The 21,045-nt window shown below is 38.7% G+C and overlaps 1 protein-coding gene across 9 annotated transcripts in view; it reads right to left on the bottom strand.

The window, feature by feature from the left end:
- The window catches only part of ncam1b (neural cell adhesion molecule 1b), a 94,403-nt gene that overhangs the window by 29,727 nt on the left and 43,631 nt on the right, over positions 1 to 21,045 (bottom strand). For 6 of the 9 annotated variants that reach the window (XM_034701698.1, XM_034701695.1, XM_034701701.1 and 3 more), the window contains exons 2-8: positions 18,551 to 18,625; positions 16,001 to 16,210; positions 13,440 to 13,583; positions 11,983 to 12,120; positions 11,503 to 11,620; positions 8,708 to 8,868; positions 5,704 to 5,846 (exon numbers count right to left, since the gene is read on the bottom strand). In XM_034701698.1, coding sequence (XP_034557589.1) covers positions 5,704 to 5,846; positions 8,708 to 8,868; positions 11,503 to 11,620; positions 11,983 to 12,120; positions 13,440 to 13,583; positions 16,001 to 16,210; positions 18,551 to 18,625 — 989 coding nt within the window. Of the gene's footprint in view, positions 1 to 4,466; positions 4,491 to 5,703; positions 5,847 to 8,707; positions 8,869 to 11,502; positions 11,621 to 11,982; positions 12,121 to 13,439; positions 13,584 to 16,000; positions 16,211 to 18,550; positions 18,626 to 21,045 lie in introns of all 9 variants that reach the window. The other 3 variants (XM_034701692.1, XM_034701696.1, XM_034701699.1) reach the window with 1 other exon arrangement.

Here is a 21,045-nt window from a genome sequence, read left to right as displayed (position 1 = left end):
AATGTACAAAGCATGGATAAATACTTCATTTTCATTTTCAGTTATTAACCAGACTCACTTATCTGAAGCCACTCGCAGCAAATGCATTCAAAGCACCGAAACGACCAAATACCACACGTTAAGTTGATGAGAAGTTGGAAATAAATATATAAACACTTAACTTTAATAGCTGTACAAACAAAAACAAAACTATCCCTAGATAAGTAGCAATTTGAATTTTTCAAACACAACACTAAGCAGGCGCACACCTACGCGTATCGCAGCTTTTCTATTGTATGAAGCGGTAATCTCCCTCATCCTCGCATTGTGCGCCCCTTTACTCACAGTCGCCAGATGAAGCTTTTGTCTGCAGACACTGAAGATTTAGTGTAGGAGGTTGTTCAGAATGAATTTGTCTCTCCCCATGTTAACCTTTGAAACCCAAGACCTAAGCGAAACGGAAATGAAGCCAGACAAGATTTGCTTTAGCTTCAAAACGAAGGTGGAAGATTAATCTCTCAGGGGGAAAAAAAACAGCTGCGATGTCGACAAGTCTTGGTTTCTAACTTCATAAAAACAAGTGAATTTTCTTTAACTCTGAATGTTTTGCTCAAGAAATAAAAAAGTAATTCATAACTTGAGCTGCAGTGTGAGTTTCCTTTATCAGCAGCATCAAAGTAAAGGGAAGATTATCTATCCACTTGAAGTGTCTACTGTAGAATGCCTGGGAGGTTTTCAAGGCATCTTGTGAAGTTTTCGACTTCTATTAGCAAAACCTCAAACGTTTGTAGCATCAATCACACACTAGAGGTAAATTTAGAGACAGTAACGTTGCACATATGTTTTTAGAATGCAGTTTTGGGCCCTGCATTGCTATCCCTGTCTTGTTTTCCTGGACAAAGACTTGATCAACTATGGTTATCTTCATTAGCTGGCTGGCTAAGAAAAGTGCTATATAAACAAAGGTTATTATGATTATATTATTTCACACAAAATTTGATTTTCTTTGTTGTGTTCTCTGACTAGTTTGGTAAAAATAACTCATGGTACCTTGGTTTGTGAGCCGGCGTTTAACTAATCGCTAACATTGCTACCTGCAGTCTTCTCATCAGGGAGAAAAGGCAACACAAATTCTGACACCTAATCCCAGGTTGTTCTAATTAAATCAACACAAGACTGAACAAGCGAATTGATATGATGAACGCAGACCCAGCACCTGCTTATTAGTGCTAACAAGTAAAACAATATTAGAGTTCCTGTCACCAAATAGCAGGAGCAGAGTTATCTTTAAAGGTCAATTAGACTGTGTTTTGAGTCTGATATTTACAGGAAAATCCTCTAAAAGGTCTGAACTCCACAGGCTGTAAGTGTGTTTATTCACACTCTAAAGCTGGGCTGCTTAATATGGGCCTCTATGGGGTTGAATCTCTTTCAGTGGAAGCCTCCAGTGGCCATTTGATGAACTGCAGTTTTTTTTGTGTTGCCTTTATTTTCAGACTCAGATTTTTAGGCTTGGTTTGAACACATACTGTAGGTCCAGTTATTTATTTTTTTACACACATCAGGACAAGGACAGCCCGCTGCTCGCTCCCTCTAAATATTTCACACTGTTTTTCTGATGTACACATCACGGTAACTCAGCTCTTACTGCAGGGGAATAGCAGTGTTTTGGTGAGTAAGACTGAATGTAAACAGACACACTGTTTGTTTACGTAACAATACTCTACAGGGCACCTTTAACAAACCCTTAACAGATGTTTTTTCTTTTCTTTTAGCTTTTGTTAAATCTTTCTACTTTTGAAGATGAGAGCAAACCAAAACAGTCTGAACATAAACAATGCTTTCTTCCACTTAGTTTCTAGGGGCTGTTTTTCACCCTCTGTGATAAATCTGGAATGAGAATCGACACATGAAAAGATGTTGTAGTCCTTCACAAGTAAACAAATGTGAAACTATCGCCCATCGTCTTTCTTTACAGCTCAGATGAATGGTTTAGTTTAAATTGTCAACAGAGCATCAGCATGTCTGTTCTTCACTGAGAGTATCCTACGACTGGAAGCATCGTCCATATTTCTGATGATGCAAATATTTTCCAACACATTTTGCTCCATTGCTAATGCAGATACCAATATGTGCACATATTTTTTCACATAACTGCACGGACTATCAGGTCTTCCCTGTAGTAGAATTAATATATTACTGTTCATACCCTTATATGGGCAAAGAGAAGATGAACACATGAAATGCAAAGCAGAGTACACAGTGAGAAAACTACTTAAGCTTTGGTTTTATGTAAGACGCACAGTGTTTATTATTAGCTCTAAACTTCCTGTCAAAATGTAAAAAAAAAGTTGTTTGGGGTAGATGCTGATATATAATTTTAAAGCAATTATTAAGTGATATGATAATTACAAAACTCCTCCCTACTCCTCTTCTTTTCCTGTTTTAAAACAAAGAACAAACCATCATTGGTATTTCGGATAAAGCAACATACGGAAAAAGGAAATATTTTTAGACACGTTTGAGAAGAGTCGGGTAAAAGAGTCTTTTTACTCCTTTCACTGAAGTATGCAGACAAGTAGTGGAATTGGCTGACCAACCAGGAAACCACAGAGCTGAACAACACATTAAAATATGCCGCTTATGAATCCCATCTATTCATCTCACCACACATCTTACACGGCACAGTGCAGCTCTGTACTTACTCTCTGAACAACACCACACACACTCACCGACATGGTAACGACACATCCTGCCCTTGAGATCCATAAAGTTTGCTCTAAAATTGAACTCAGAATTAACAGCTGCTTTGTTTTACAATTCGCCATGTCCACCCCAAACGAATGTTGTTTCATTTTTGCCACACCCATCCTGGATGAAATACAGCTGTTATGGTGATTACAGATAGGATGACAGGCAGATGGACAAACACAACAAGACAATAAAACAATTAGCAGCCATTACCTCACACGTTCATTAGAGCCCCATTGTGGAAATGTTTCCCCATAGGGATAACCAGAACTATAAGGAGTATGTAAACATCTGAAGCTACTGTTTCTACTCTACATCTCTTTGTAAGGCTGCTAATCATTTCTTTGAGGACAGCTGTGAAGAAATGCTACAGATCACGAAGCATACTGAACACACAGATGTAAAACATACCGCCACCGGCACAGCTGTGCATCACATGACATGTGATACGTGACATGCCATGATGCTGCACATCCACAGGACTGCATTGAGAGTGTGGGTGTGTGGGTGATTCACATTTGGCTGCTTCTTTTTTTTCTTTTAAATACAACAAAAAGCCTGTGTGTGGTATTCACTTCCTCTGCAGCACACACCTGCGGAGTCTGTCTTCACACATTGAGTACAGCTGACCAGGCACCGTCTTTTATGAGATAAAATGGTGAGTCTGTGGGATGTAGAGCTGCAGAGTGTTAACTCTAGCCCCCTGATGAGTCTCTGCTCATCCATTATGACAGCTACAAGACCACAAAAGGAGACAGTCTGTCAGTGACAGAAGAGGAAGTCGTGGTGCAGCAGCTGGGAGGTGTGTTCTGCAGGAAAAAAATGCTGCTTCTCATGGGACTTCTACACGAGATAAAAGCAGAGATGTGTGTACTGATACTAGGCGGTGCATCCATATGTGCCCCACTACTAATGGCAGAAAATAAGCCTGTTGTGGAGTGCATCATATGATGGAAGTATGTTTTACACTCGTAGTGATGCTCAACTCAAGACCCTTTTTTGAATATCAAACACTCAACCCTGCAGGCTTTGACAGGTGGCTGCAAAAACTTTATTTTCCATTTTCTAAAAAAGCAGTGGCTGTCACCTGCTTGAAATAATGTCACTTACAACAGATCCCACTTTTTCAAGGTTAGAAAAAAGCCCATTAAAGCTCTCCTTGCAGCATATTCCACCTCTCCACTAGCCACCTCTCTGATCAGTATGTTCCAAACCATCTTATTCTCTTTTTTGTCTGCAGGGGTTGAGTGGTTCTGTGATTTTCAAAAGATAGATTTTAAGTGGAGCACTTTTACCCTCTATTTTAAAATGACACCGACATAAAGGTTAGACAATCTACAGCACTATGGAGATGACAGACAGACTGAGCTGGGCTTGAATCCAGGCAACCTCATGCTGTGATGGAAAGTTTGAAATGATCAGGCAACAGCGACACAGAAATGATGTTTCTTCTTGTTACATTATTAACCAAGTTTTCATCTGATCTCATGATATGTTCAAAACACTCTCTATCAGAAGATCAGTGAAGTTTTCAGGCTATCTCTGCGAAGCATGCAGCAGTTGAATCAATTTCATAAACTCTGATGAGATCATTCCTTGGGGTTTTCAGGAAACAGCTGGGAAATTTTCAATAAAAAGGGATTATTTGATTTCAGTGGGGGGTTTTCTTTGTCAAATCTGGAGGCATACTTTGCAACACTACTCCAGTACATTTCTGTGCCACGCGTATTTCATACCTGATAGATCCTGTTTAGGTGTGCCTGTAGGAAGAAAATGTAGTGCATGTAATGGACTGGCTCCAGAATTCCTCCAAGAGCTACAGTATCTCTTTGAAGCATTTTCCCCCTCATTACCTCCCAACTGTAGCAAGACACCTAGACCTTGAGGACCCAGGCCATGTGGGGGAAAGATGTACAGGAATACCAAACAGGTATTCATTGTTTTTGATGGTTTGCACGTGGATTATGCAAAAACAAATTTAACAGATGGTAGCAGAATACTCACTGATAATAATCATTAATATAGCATTTTATTAGAAACTGTTTTCAATCACCAGCATGAGCAGCGTAATGATAACAGTGATTGAAAACGCTAAACAAACACTTGATCACTCAAGTGCTCGTTCTAGCAAACAGCGTTCCATAAGAAGCACACAGAGTTAAATCATTGCCTCAAATTGTGAGCTTATTTTAGGAATGTTGTAATTGGGTTTTCTGACGTGGATTTTCTTGACGTTTGGGAAAACTCAAGTCAAATCTGAGTGTGCTCCACATTACAGGCAGGAGTTTGGCTGAGCTAATTACATGAGGTCCACTGGGCCATCGTGAAGGAGCTGCTAATTTAGGGGAAATAATCAGTGGTAGATAAACCTTGCCGGGAGTTTTTTTTGCACTGAAACTGCACCAGTCCCCCACCTGCACATGATCAATATACCTCTTGAATTGGGTTAAAGGTATTCAATTTCTCTACCTGAGATACCGGAGTCCTGCAGGTTTGTGTTCCTCCCTGGTGATTACAAGTCACTGTGACCCAATTTGTGAGCGCACACTTTCAAATTATAGAGTATACTTGAAGAATGTAGGAGGACAAAGGTTGAACTTTTCAAGGTTGTTAATAATGCATGGGATAAATTGATTAAAGTCAAACTCCTCCTCAAGAAATGTATAAACTTTTCTTTAATTTAAAGGTATATCAAGTTAAAGTTAATACGTTCATGGATCTAGTTAACTTCTGTGACATAAATTGTCACATTTTTCCTTCTTTTTTTGTTCTTGTGCCAGGAATGTACAGGCTACTTCCTTAAAGTTTGGAGTTCAGTAAGCAGCTACACAGATGTCATCAGCGTGCTTTGCTGCAGGTAAGGTTCATTAACTCCAGAAGGGAAAAAAGCCCTGCAGGACACCAGCCCTCGTGTTCTTAGGATGTATATATTTGGTTTTAACTTGTTGCCCCATTCTGCCTTTCTTGCTGTACCTGCTCTCCTTCTGTGAAGATGCGATCACCGTAGCTCCAGTTGATAGTAGGAGTTGGATCTCCCGATGCCTCACAAGTCAGAGTTACCTGCTCCTCCAACTCTGAAGTGGTCTGGTTCACGATGTACGTGATCTTCGGTTTGACTGTAAACACAAACACACAGCATCATCAGAGCTGCACTAACATAACATGACAGCCAGGTGGTTTGACAGAACAAGTACAATAAGTACAAGAGCAACTCCGTGGATCTGGGTTGAGTTCAAAGGGAACGGGGTGAGGAGTTTGACAGTCGAGTGGGATTTTTATGGCAGAAAAACTGTATTTAAGCTTCTCTAGTCCCAGCTCTGGCAAAGTTGTGATAACCTTGTGTGGCACCAAATTTTATTAATCTTATAATTTATTTAGCATACCTCAAAGGAGTCGGTCTTCACTTTTGTTTATAGTCAAGAAAACTGTCACAGTACAGCACGCCTAAGCTAACCTGAAAGCACAGAGGGAAGCAAATGGAAATGCTGCTCCTGCTTTTGAGTCTGAGTAACACTCTGTGCTCTCATATTTTTCACTGCACTCCATTAGAGGCGGATGCATGACGCAATGCATTTGCCTAATGCAAGCCAAATCAACATGATACATAGAAGTGATCATTTTAGCACAAGAAAACAATTTCAGCCTTCTATTTAAATGCTTTTATCTCCATGATAATTATCAAATAAACAAAAGGAACAGCTGTTGTGTCATTTTGTAATATATGAATAATATGTTTGTAGACAGGTAACATTTAGATTCACAGCCAGGGGGATCACAGACTGATCAGGGCTAATTATTGTTTTCTTAAATCAGCTATTTCCATTTTCTGATACATTATTGTTCAAACACTGAAACAGTATCCTGGCAAACAGCACTGAGAGTGATAGACAACAGAATAGCATAAACAAAGGAACACTGGTCATGCAGTTGATGTGTGTCAGTAACTGCACGGAGCTGCTTTGTGTATTTTGAAGGGGCATGATGCCTTTGAGAAGTTGCTGCAGCCTGAGAACTGTTTTCATTTCACTTCAGTATTTGGTTCAGTGTTGAAAGAGAAACCCTGTCTAAACCTTTCTCCCTCTCCAGTTTCACACTTACAGGTTTCTTTGAAGATAGCGCTCTTCACCCTGGTTTGAAGTGGTTGAGGTTCAAGCTGAAGTGATTTTTGTCACATCACAATGCACCAATCAGAGTCCCTCAGAATTTAGATATATACACACATATCAAATGACAGATGTGAGCTTGTTAGCTTCTGTTAGCAGCACTGTCAATTAAAGTGAAAGAAAAAGCATCCACTCAGTCCTTATGAGGCATTGAACTGTTGAAAAATGATAACCTACAGCTCAGTTCAGACAGGGTTTACATTACAGGGGAGGTGGGGAATTAAATTTTCACGGTGCTTCTCTGTAATTTAACTTATTGCTCCGTGCAGCATTTTAACCGTCAGGAAATTAGCCTCGTCCCGGGGGAGCGTGGGAGAGTTGAAGATAGAGACGTGAGGCAGAGTTACTGCATGGAGGGGATTTGAGTCAAAAATCATACTCCTACTCGGAAACATAACTCTTTACATTTCACAGAAGACAGGCTTAAAACAGTAACTGATATGACACAGTGTGGTTTTATGTATGCTTTCAAAGGACATCATCATTAGAAGTGTTATAATAAGTCCTTCTATTAAGCTCAGAAATCAGAAGACAATTTAGACCTTTTATTAGTTTTCTTCAGGAATAAAGTAATCCAACTACCAAAAGCGTTTTCTGAGTATTTTTTATGCAGAATACGAATAAAATGTCAAAAATGTTGAAAGATGGATGAATACGCTGTTGCTTGTAGATTCAGATTCATGCTTCACTTTCCCACTAAAGTCAAGTTTCTGACTCATTGATAAAAAAAGGAGAGAGAAAACGCTCTTTGTGCAGAAAAAAAAACAAACAATGATCCACTTCATAATACAAGGACATCGCCGTGGACCAGTGAACCATTGACTGCATAGAAAAACAGCCAGTCATTTGGACTGTTATCGTTGATAGCTTGAAGGTGAACATTTAGACTCATTTGCACTCAGAGCTGGATTAAACCTCTAATAAGTGCAGGTTTTGTTGTCTTGAAACCACTCCACTTCCCTTAAGAGCAGGAATGTAGTGTGATTGCCTTTCTTTTTGGTACATGACGCCAAATATTGCACATTTAATCACAATTATTTACTGTTGTGTTGCAGAGCTATAATATGCAAGACATTTTTTGACCCAACTTATTTTTAAAGGCACTAAATATCCACAACCTTCATTCCAGATCAGAGACATTAAGATGATTTTGATGGTGGAAACACATTTAAATTCATAAAGCTTTCATTTTCAGAAATGAGTGCTTACGAGTACACGCATGATTGCTGCTTTTCCCACATTGATGTTAGAAGACCAGAGCGTTGTAAGTGCTAGAAAATCTTCCAGATAATGAGGTAAATATTCCTGAAGAGGTAAACAATGTGCCTTGAAAGCTGCCTTGTGTAATTTAATGGAAATTGTTTACCAGTTAAAGAACCGGACCCCGGCTACCTCTGTTGTTTCAGAAAATGAACTGCACCAGCACACTTGTTGTGAACATAATTGAGTTGAATACATGAAGCCATGTTGTCAATGTGACTGAAATAATGGACGTCATTACGAGAAAAAATAAATAGAACAACAACCTCGGCGGAAAAAGTAGAGAAAAAAAAAGAGGAAAAAACACATCAAAGATCTGAGCTAAGCTCATCCCACTTGGCCGATTCTCTAAATCCTTAAGCTTGAGTCTTACATGAAACAACCACAACCCACACTGAAACAACACCTAGTCCTGTATCCGTTAGGACACAGACACATACTATTGTTCTTCCAGCACCTACATACTCCTATACTTCATTCCCACACACTTGGAACAATATTCATTGTCACTTTGGTTCACTTTGTATGTATGTATATGAAATGTTTCCCCCTACCAAACACTCTCAGGCTGAGCTCCTGCTCACTCTCTCCAGCCTTGTTCTTGGCGATGCAGGTGTACTCTCCCTCATCCAGCTTGGCCACATCCATTATTGTCATTTCCGAGCCATCTTCATTAAAGCTGTACTTCTCTCCTGTTTCGAGGACTGCTTCGTTCCTGGGGGGAAAGCACAAGTGTTGAACATAACATCCCTGCATCCAATCACTTTTAAACACATCTTGACCTTTTGAAAAGCTTCTTCTCTTCAAAAAGATAACTTTTTCTTAAGAGTGATCCGTAGGTCTATGGAAAATAAGCAGTCTTTTTTACCCATGGCTGAGGTTTGTAAAAGATCAAGTGATTAAGGAGAAGTGCGGTAAAAAAAATGAAAAGATTTAAGATAATATTCTAAGAGCAGAACATGTTTCAGAAAATGTAGGTAATGTTTTTCTTTTGAAAGAATTCCAATCTTTGGTGTTACGAGTCAATCTGAATGAGAATAGTTCATGAATTCTGTTACATTTTCTTGTCACCACAGTTAGACGCTGAAAGCGTATAATGCTCTCTGCCCTTCAACCGTCTTATGTTACTTCTTTTGAGTTGCAATACAGCTTTCAACAAGTTTAAGGTGCACTGTATCTGCACTAACAGAGGCAATTATTCAGAGGGCATCAAAATACTAGAAACTAAGAGGAACAGAAGTTCCAAGGGTGCTGCACTTTGTGCCCTCCCACTAACCCCCCCAATCTAGGTTGTCTACACAGCTAACTGCTGTCTTGGAAACCAGATGAACAGGAACAGTTTAACAAAGAAGGAGCCTATCAATGGCTGTATTCAGCTACACAGAATAATGTGGCTATTGATGACACTGCAGTCTTCAGGTTTCACTGTTTACATGCACCTTTGATACCCTGTGATTAAGTGTCCTGTTGCAATGAATAAGCCAGTTAGAAGAGTATCTATATTATCCTACAGTGTCAGGCACACACTTGGACATCCAGTTTGAAGGCAGTACGCTGGTGCATGTGGCCAGTGCTGATTCTAACATGTGTGTGCATGACTGTACAGGTACTGTGTTAACGTTCCTGTCATCCCCTTTATTGTGACGTGCTCTCGATATGAAAATGCCACAATGTGCTATAAAGGCAGCATCCCTTTTCTTGAAAAACCTTATGTTATATTTATTCAAATGTATTAATCATAAAGTAAAGAGTGTTATATAGTGAAGTAAAGAATGCAAAGCAGGATATTAATGCTACTTGTTACTGCCAGTGAGTTAAATCTTCCTTTCATGTAGCCTTGCTGAACTAAAGAAACAAACAACATCGCACACAGAAGTAAAATAAGCTATAATGAATGTCAAGCTTAACTCTTATTTCTTATGCAAGGAGAAAATGATTCTGAGTTATAAGGCAATTTAAAATCGACTTTAAACACTTCAACAAAAAATCTAAACATGAGGAGAAATATTTCCTCATTCCTCTTTTTAAATATTTTATAATACAAGTACAACCCACACATCTTTTTAAATGTCTCATAAGCCATATCTCTTTAGTCTTTTCAGTCTCTTCAGTCTGTTGCAGCCAGCCTTTACTAATATTGTAAATACCTTTCAGCAGCCATTAGAGCTGTTTATAACATTTGGCGCTGCCACCATCAAACACTAAAGCGCGCCTCTCTTTCACTATCTCTGTAGCTTGAGGTGACCTTATTTTATGCCACTGCATAAAGAAAATTGACCAGGCGCATATTTCCAATGGAGCCCAGCTACGATATGCCTCAGATGCTACTTAGATGCATTGCTGCTCTTCAGGTGGAAAAAGGAGAACTCACTAGAGTGCTGACATCACCATTTCACACAGGCTTTGACGCAGCCACACCCTCGAGACATGAGGTGTAAGATTTTCCCTTAACAGCAGTTTGGTTTCAAGGATGGAAAAATCTGTCGGTCTGTCTGTTTTTCACAACTTGGACAATTAAGGAATGTAAAATTAGGTCCAGAGACGAGTGATTGTTAGAGTTCTATTAATTTAGTGAAGATATTAATGATAGCCAGAGGATGAATTGATAATCTTATAAGCAAATGGAAACATCTTTCTGCATCTCCCCCTACCCCTCTTTCCAACCCCAACACAGTTAAGGCAGATGGCTGTCTTACATGAGTCTGGTCCTGCTTAGGGTTTCTGCCTGTTAAAGGATGTTAAACTTGCTAAATACTGCAAAGTGTTCTGCTCGTGGTGGATTAACATGAGATAAGACTTAGTCCTGCCTGTAAAATGGGACTGGATCTTATCCTGTCTTGATGTTGGGTCTTTGTTAATAATATAAGAGAGTACGGTCGAATCCTGCTCTGTTTTTAAAGCATCTCAAGATAACATTTGCTGTGATTTGGCGCTATATAAATAAAGACTGCTTGATCTCTGGTCTTAGCCATACTTTTGGTAGGTAATTTGAAAATATTAGTGCACTTACATACATATCAAGAGGGTGGATATTGTAAACATTATATAGTAAACATCTGCAATCTGCATTCTGTGTATGTATGTAAGCATGCTGAGATTACTATTAGCTTAAAGCATCACTCTGCCTCAGTACAGCCTCACATAAACTATAAACATTGAAACATTGGAACATTTCATTCATTCATGACATGTGCAAGAAAAAATGAGGGATGACATAATAAAGTTTGAACTTTAACACAAATAAGACAATGCCATTGTTTTCATTTTAAAGGTCAATCTTTCTGAAACTGAGGGGCGCTTCTGAAAATGTAGAAAGCATTCGTCTCTGCAGTTGCAAGCATATTTTCACCTTGTCCAAGTCACCATGGGTTCAGGGTAGCCATCAACTGCACAGGTTAACATGGCAGGCTGCCCGACCTCTGCCGTGGCATTCACTTCAGACTGCCAGACTCTGATGGTTGGAAGCACTGAGACATGACGGATAAATTGTTAGATAAACAGAGGGATAAATTCATAGAAAGACACTAGACACAGCCACATAAATAGATAGTGGGAGGAGAAAACAGGCAGAAGCAGTGACAAATTCAGAACACTTATTTTAGGCACACTCATTTGCTAGGCTCAGAAGTTGCAGGAAACAGACTTCATTAGCATTGAACATCTTTGATACACGGTTGCTCTGGGCAACTGTTTCCACTCTGGTGCTGCGCCTAGTCCCCTCTAAGGATCTACAGCTTATTTAGGCACCGTGGGACACCTGCCACACAAAAACATGCACTCAGGAACAAAAAGGAAGAGGAAACAGTGGGAGGGAGAGGGGGCCACTAACCATTCACGACGACCTTGATGACCCGCAGATCAATCTCGCCGCGGGCCATGAGGCGACCCTCGCAGGTATACGAGCCCTCATCTGTCTTCTTTATGCCGCGGATCTGAAGGTGATTGTTGCTCAGTACTTTGAAGCGAACTAAAAGGAAGCAGATGATAAACACACTGTCAGGTGTGATATGTATTCTACAAGCTTAAATGAAGCAGAAGTCAGACACTTAAAGTAAACAGCTGTCATTTTGGTACCAAGAGGAATGCATACTGATATAATGAAACTCCATATATAAAGAAAATTGCCGTCCAAATATGTCAGCCATGGTGAGTGTTCACTTAAATGTGCCTGGCTGACAACCCACAACATTTAAACATCAATGCTTGATTTAGTCAATAATATCTCCACAAGCATAATGTTGAATTTATGCAGTTTTCTCAAGCTCCATTAGTCAAAGGAATATGCAATATTTGTGTCTGTCTAGGAGGATACTGTTACATACAAAACAACCAAAATAACATCTCTCTTTTTTGGACAAACATTATATGTATTTCTCCTCTTTCAAATTCATATCTGTGAACACTCCCCAACACTCATTGCACCAGCTCCCGAAAAAGAGAAATATGGCCAAAGCCCACAAGAACTCCCCCAGTTTGAGATGAAATGTGAACAGAATAAATTTAATCATGTAGTAATTTAAAAGACTATTACAACCCACACATGAGCCTGTGTTATTATTTTCACAGTGAGCAACACCAGCACAACCATACACAATATGATATTGCTCAGTGTCAGGGGGTGAAGAGCACAGATTCAATTGTATTTTCAAATTCAAAACCAAATTAATTTTCCCTTTCAAAGCACAGGATAAACCCTGGAGGAGGATGGCAACAAAAGCTGAGCATGAGTGTGTGAGTTCCAAGTGTCTCTCACTGGCCACTCAGGGTATATCCAGTTTGTGTCAGGTGTTTTGTATTGCAGGGTGTGTATTGTGTCCATTTCAGGAACACTAAAGGAGAAAAAAAGAGTGATTTAGGTTGCTCATTGTGAGGGTTTATCTTCAAATCCAACTCTTTAGAACACACAGTGCTCATCCTCAGAGGTTAATCTTGTACATTTTAAAGCCAAATTACATTCTATATGCATTCATCAATATGTGTGGCTGCTTTATGTGCCTCTCTGGTTTCTCTACTGAAACTTTAACTTTCGATTTTGAGAGGAACACAACGTGAACAAAACCTCCATTTCCTTCTTCTCCAAATGATAGACTTAGAGTGGATTTCAACACACGTCTCTGCAAACTGAATATCAAACATGATTAAAACAATTCATATTCTTATGGTAAATAATTGTCAAAACAACTCATGAATATTAAGAAGGCGCTGAATTAAAACAGATGACGGGAGCTTAAAATTAAATCAAGTGAGATATAAATGTGATCCCCATGCTGTGCAGAGAACTCATACCGTCTTTTTCCATCTGTATTTTCGCTCCTTTGTACTTCCAGAGGACAGTTGGTGGAGGCGAACTGATGACGTCACAGACGATGTTGGCATTGTCTCCTTCTGTGAACTCTTGGGGTGATGGTGCGTTTGTGAAGGTGATTTTTTCTGGAAGATAACAAGAAAAACACTTTTAAATCGTCTGCATTAAAGCCTGAGTCTCATCTGTATTCAATCTGTTCACCTTGACCGCTGAAAAGGGGATCTGTTTGAACTCTCTGCATTGAATACACATTTACTTGATTGTGTATTCATTCCTCAATTATTTCTCTAAGATTTTCAGCTTCTGATGCCTTTATTCAGAGGATAGGGAATGTATTCAAAAGATCAAACTCTGAACTCTTTAACAAGCTAGCCTGTTTTGTAATTAGTGAGTAAATTTGTTTTATCCACCCATCAGCTATTCATTTTCACAAGCTCACTGTGATCTTTATTTTGTAGCTTACCAGACCAGAACGAACTCTCCTTTACAGAAGTTTATAAAACAAACTATTTAATCTCTCTCATTTTCCATGAGCTCTGCACAGCACAAGATGTAGAGCTAACTTTACCCTACCAATCAATCAATCAGACTTTACTTATAAAGCGCTTTTTATAAAATGACATTGTAACACAAAGTGCTGTACATAAAAACAACTTAAAATAGAATTTAAAATATATATATATATAAAAATAACCCCCCCATCCTAATCCTAACCTAAGCTACGACCTAAAACCCACCCAACAATCCTAAGGTTAAGAACAAAATATATGCAACAATAATAATAATAAGATAAATAATAATAAGAAAGAATAATAAAATAAATAAATAAATGAAAAATAAATAAGAAGTTGCTGAATGAACTGAGGAAATGCTCTCATGATATCTTAATGAGGAAACACTGGAGGTAAAATAAGATGTAAAAACTAAAAACAGGAAATTAAACTCACCAAAATAAAATACATTTCTAAGATAATAAAACACCAAAATATTAAACCGTTAAAAGAAACTAAGATGCTATACTTAAAATAAGTAAGTAAGTAAGTAAGTAAATAAATAAATAGATAAATAAATAAATAAAATACCTTACAGACCGTAAAGAAGAGCATTTCTGCATCATGCATGATCTCAACACGGCTTAAAATATGAAGAACTATTTAGGCTTAGTTTCACAGCTTACCTTTTATGTAAATTTAAAAAAAAAAACATCTACAAGGAAAACATGCAGCTGTGACCCCCACTGTCCTCAGGGGGCACAAGTGGTGAAATATCAGCTGTTATTTTCTTTGATTATATGGATTGAATTTGCATTGTATACATGCAATCTGACAAACCTACGTTGGCTGGAAGGTATCAGACGATTTGCTACATGTGAGGTGTTTACAGAGAATATGCAGTTCTACAAAGGTGAGTTTTGAAGCAGGATTTAAAACTTGGAAGAGTGTCTGAGTTACAGATGGTTAGTGGTAAGGAGTTCCAGAGACTAGGGGCTGCACGGCTGAATGCTTGAGATCCCATGGAGGTTCAGCGAGCATGGGGTACAGTGAGGAGCATGGAGGAAGAGGATCTGAGAGTGCGGGTATACGTGTGTGGTCAAAGCAGATCAGAGAGGTATGGCGAGCTTTGAATGTGAGCCAAAGGATCTTGAAGTCTATGCGGTATTTGACGGGCAGCCAGTGAAGTTGTTCTAGGACAGGGGTGATATGTTCGATGGAAGGGGTTCTGGGCAGCTGAATTCTGGACCAGCTGAAGTTTATGGAGAAGTTTTTTGGAGAGTTGCAATAATCAATACGTTGTGTTTTCCTTTTGCGAACCCGACAACACGACCGCAAAAAGCCACAACAGAAATGCAGCGGCTATTTGCATTTGGGTTGTGGCTTTTTGCAGTCATGTTGTGGCGTTTGCAATTGTGTTTTTCATTCATGTAGTTGTGTTTTACCTTTTGCAAAGCGTTTTGAATATGCAAATCGTCTGACACCTTCCAGCCACCGTACATTCCTTCCTTCTCTCTGCATGACAAGAAGTTGTCCCGTGTCTAACTTCTTTCACACCACCATCAAACTTTTTCAGTGTTCTTCCACTGCACCAAGACAAATGCTTATCTTCAGAAACCTCAAACGTGACAAATGAAACTCCAATCTTGTTTTGAGATTGACACTGTACATTGATTTCAATATGCAATATTTACATGGGTGACCACCTCCAATAACAACCCAAGACAGGAGCTGAATTAACAGGAAAGTTCTGTTTGGAAAAGGATTTCATGTCTGATGGACATTTGCTGATGCTTGGCGTTCATGGAAAATAAAAGCCATTACTCACAAGAACTGCACAACAGACAGGATCATTAAGCAGCCCTCTAATGGTCTTCCGACCGTTTATTGAACTGATGAAAAATCCATCCTCACTTGAAAAGAAAAAGAGTAATGTGTTGCCCTTGAGCAGTCAATAAAATAGTATGAGTTCAATAAACAGGATTTTTCTTTCCCTCTGAGCTCGTGGTGCTCAATAACGTTGACTGTTTTGGGTGAGAAAAAATACTTACGGAAGATTTTCACTTTGATGGTTGACTCCGCTTGCTGGTCTCCACTGGTTGCGACACACTTGTATGTCCCTGCGTTATCAGCGCCAGCTTTATACAATGTAAGGGTGGAAGATGACTCATCATTACGGGTTACTGTTACGTCCGGTCGGTTCGCTTCTATCCTGTCCCCGTTTGGTCCGAACCATTCTATGAGCTTGGGAATACCTATAACTGAGAGCACAGAAAAAAGAAGTGTTAGAAAGACAGGGTTCCCACTCTTTTCCAGAGATCATTTCCCAGGACATTTGCAGCAATGATCAAGCTGGTATGACAGTCTAAATTTAGTTCCTAAATAACCAAGTAATAATGATGGGTAGGTTAACTCTCATCTCAGCTTTCTCTTTTCTCAAAAATTATAAAATGAGCTAAGTAAAAAACCAAAGAGCCAGCAAAGGAATCTGGAAGCTGCCTTACTGAAATAAATAATAATAATAATCAGAGGATCAGTGCATTAATTGACCTAAATAGAACTGAATGACAAAAATGACCACAAATGTTTCTCAACTCAAACTCAAAATATACCTGCTTTATCATGGATATTCATCCAGCTAAGTGGTCAATATAAAACAAAGCAAATGTCACATTCAAATAAAAATGTTTATTCCTTCCTGCGTGGCGATGTCTACTGTGATCAGCGATGTCTATAACGTGCAGTTTCTGTGCAGCTGTGTCACTCTTTTTGTTCTGTTTGTTTTCACTATCGGGAGTTTGCACTCCTACTATCTACAGTACGGTAACTGAGCTCTCAGCCTGCAGGTAAAGTTGTGAGGCACAGACCCCTGAGCTCTCTGCTCGACTCCGCTGCTCACTCTTTAACTTAAATATAAGACTCTTTGAATCAAAAGAGCACTCCACAAGGTTAATTTACCATAAAACATAAACAATAGACCCCTGTTTTCTGTGAATGCATGATTATGACCAAGTGAGGGAGAAAAGACGTGAAAAAAGTTACGCATCCGGACCGGTCTGGGGCGCTGTCTTTTCCAGCACAGCGTGCACTCAGCTTTCAATGAATGAGGATGTGTTTTTTTAATCGTGCCATGTCGCACGCAATCATGTTGGAATAATTCTCCAGGACATTTCACTTTTTCTCCCATTTTACAGGTGTTTTCCAGGACTGGAACTGGTCAACTGTTTTCCCGGTTTTCCAGGACACGTGGGAACCCTGGAAAGAAGCTAGTTTTGATGTAAATATGCAACAGCAGGTTCACCACTACCGGCAGACTGAATATTGTTATTTGATGTACCTGAACACTGGCATGTGTAGAAACATGTATCAAACATGTAGCTTGCACAGCTCTGAAACCTGACAGGTGACATTGAGTGCATGGCAGTGCTGAAAACAACAGGTCTAGATAATCCAGGTTCTCTGTTTTTAGCTTGAGAAGCTTCATTCTTGTTTCAGACTATAATGGTCACTCTTCCCTCATTAAGAGAACTTGCCTCTGGGCGGTTCATTTACAGACAGATCTTATTGAGGGATTTCTTAATGCCCTCATTACAACTGGTGAGTTACTTCTACCTGATTATCCGAAGTATGACTCCTAGCTTAATGCTGAAACACCTTCACTGTGATTCACTTCCATGTTAAATACGAGGACCACTTTAAATGTAGGGCCGAGAGATATGGATTGTTTTTCTCTGATACATACGCACATACTAAAGCCCTAAATCAGCAGGATGACACTTCATTATTTTGGAAAGATTCTTAACCAAACCCAAAGACTGCTGTGGTTATCAGCAGGCTGCTAAAAAAGATGCTGGCAGTATGATGGAAGCCCCCGCACACTCTTCCTATAAATCAGTGGATCAACTTGTTAATAGAAATTTTGACAAAGGAGCTCTCTGTTGCTAGGATGAATCAGACAGGCTGGGTTATGGTTGAAAACAGAATGGAGGCTCTCAACTCTGTCAGATCTATAGTGTGATTTCCTTTTTTACATCATGCCATTGTATTCATATATTGAATCATGTACTCATTCCTCATTAAGCTGCTTCTTAACTTTACCAACTTACTGTAAATATCTTGCTTGTCACATCCAAGACCCACAGAAGAGGGAAGGGAAGGGAAGGGACTATGAAAACTGAACATTTGTAGGTTTATGCTGTCCATTTTTTTCTTTTGCCTTCTCATAATTACAACGGCATGGCTGTATAATTTTTACTGACAGAATTTATTGGATGATGTACACCTGCAAAGTTGGACATAAATGAATAAAATAAAAAAAATAAAAAAAGTATTGGAAAGCAATTTTGGCAAAGTGAAGTATTTCTATTTGTAGGCAGTATCATAATCATATTATTTGATCTTTATCTGTGAACCAGTTATCCATGACAGTATCTTCTCAAAAAGCAATTCTGCCAATTTTGCTCACGTCTGATTTTTGTGGATTTGATGCTTTTTCTTCAATTTCACCAGACCCATCTCTTCAAAAGGAGTATAAACTGGAGGTAACATCTGAAAAATCTTTTATAAAATGATCCTACTCAAGACAGTTTTTGTGAACTTACCTTCGCACATGAAGAATTTGGATTCACCCAGGCTAATTTCACCCTGATTTGGTGTGATCTGCACCTCCAGGGACACTGAAACAGAAAAAAGCACCATGTGAAACGAGGAACTTGAACAAACACTAAATAAAGCACTTTAAATTCAGATGTATGAATATGTTTCAACATTTATGGTAAATGGTAATCGAGTGGTACTTATTTAACCCTTTTTCTAGTCTTTCTGACCACTCAAAGCACTTTAACACACTACTCGTCACATTCACCCATTCACACCCATTCACTCACTGATGGTAGAGGCTGCTAAATAGTAGGGACCATCGGTATTAGAATCAGAATCAGAATCATAAATACTTTATTTATTCCCAGGAGGGACATTCGGTCAATACAGAGCTCTTATAAACAGTATATAAGAAAGTCAAAATATTAATAGAATAGATATAAATATGAATAAAATTAAAATTAAAATAAAATAAAATAAAATAAAACTAAATTAAATCAAATTAAATTGAATTAAATTGAATTAATCGAGCAGCCAACCTTCTAATTGATAGATGACCGAATTTACCCACTAAGCCACAGCAGCCCCCATTTAGACATAATACAATCATTAAAGCAGGAAACATTAATATAACACTAAAAATCCAATAGCAATGAAGAACTTCAATCACACAAATAATACCACAGCACTCAAAACAATAAAAACTTTAGCTTGTGACTTCATGCATACGGCTCAAACTTCAGCAAGAATTTCCTTTGCCTGTAGGAGTTGTCATTCACATCTTTGCACATCCATAAACAGTGTTAGTACTTGGAAAAGGCAGTGTGTGCAGGAAATCTGTTGTAAGTAGTAAACCTGCACATCAAAACCTGGCCAATGTGAGTTTCAGCTCTAGCAGCCAAAAATATTTGACATTTTCTTTCCTGTCCTCTGCCTCCAGTCTTCCTGCACTTCAAGAGAAATAACGTCCAGCCAGCACCGCAATTATTCACATTAACATTCAGCAGTTGGAGAGACCCAAAGCTGGACTGCCAATGTATCCAAAAGAAACTATATTAAAGTTTCCTTCAAAAACTTGTTCTGAGATTGTTCTGCCTGCACAGAGATATATGCAGGGCCTGTCATTGTACTTGATCAAAGACAGGATGAAAAGAACAGAGTTTTGTTATTCTACACAGACAGAAGTATAGCCTTTAACGTTTCAGTGCTTAATTAGAACAAAGCTTCACTTGTTTCCTCCAGAGTCTCCCAAGGGGACAGTCAAGGGTTCCTGGGGTTGACTAAGAAGTGTGACTAAAAAGGCCCCAAATCCAGCTCTATGTTACGCATGAGCAAGATTGTGTGTGTGTGTGTGTGTGTGTGTGTGTGTAAATGTGTGTTTACTACCATCAGTATGCACACAAATACACACAGGCACACACACTGGAGACAAGAGTGGGCATACAGTAGTGTTGGAACATGGGGAAAAGAGATCATATCTAGTGAAGACAGGCCAAAAGAAAACAGGAAGACAGATTTTTGCACCGCCTGCACATGAAACGAGCAGATAAGAAGTGATTTATTTTGATCTCATATTTTGCCTTGGAAGTGAAGTTTTCCCATATGACAACTGAAAGATGATTCAATTTTGAATCATTATACAGGCTAAAGTGAGAGAGCGTTGGCTAAATGCATTTTCTCTAACAGTCGATTCAAATTTGTACACATCAAGACTGAGTTAATGATTTTCTTTTTAAGGCAATTTTAAGAAAACTAACTTTTGGACGAATGGTCAAAGTGCAAAAGATATACATTCAACCAGATAACGAACAAGTCTTCAACTGATTAAAGCTGGGGATGGTAGTCTCGGAAAACTAGCATGAATTTGAATGTAGCATTTCCTCAGGACTCCATCTAACCCCTCCCCTCCTCCCTCGGATCTATTGATTTTAATGTAGTTTTATTATTCTATTAATTTTAACTCTATAGAAATATATATATATATATACATATATATATATATATTCATCTACTGTTTTATTGTTATTTTTAGCATTCATTTTATTTTCAGCTCTTATCCTGACCCCTTTTTTAAATGTATTTATTTCAACTAATTATTTGTGTTAATTTGATGCTTTAACTTATTCTAATTACAAAATTTTATTGTTGTTGGTGTATAACAATTTGGTGTGTTGTTAGTCTCTTTTTTAAAATCCATTTAGCCATTATTTTATTTCTGCTTCTTTCTTTTTTAATCATGCATTTGATTTGTATGAAAGGTGTTGTATAAATAAAGCTTGATTGATTGATTGATTGATTGATTGATTGATTGATTGATTGATTGATTGATTGATTGATTGATTGATTGATTGATCCCTCAGCGAACCAGATCAGGAGTGTGAGGTCCAAATCACACCAAGAAGATCACTGTAGTCACTACTGTCTCTGCTTTCCCATTAACCTAATTTAACTCAACTGACAGTTATACAGATCACAAAGCGCTATCATTGATTGCATA

This window comes from Notolabrus celidotus, chromosome 14, assembly GCF_009762535.1.
Source record: "Notolabrus celidotus isolate fNotCel1 chromosome 14, fNotCel1.pri, whole genome shotgun sequence".
Lineage (NCBI taxonomy): Eukaryota > Metazoa > Chordata > Actinopteri > Labriformes > Labridae > Notolabrus > Notolabrus celidotus.
The sequence above is the reverse complement of the archived record's forward strand: the minus strand, read 5'-3'. Positions and strand labels throughout refer to the sequence as shown.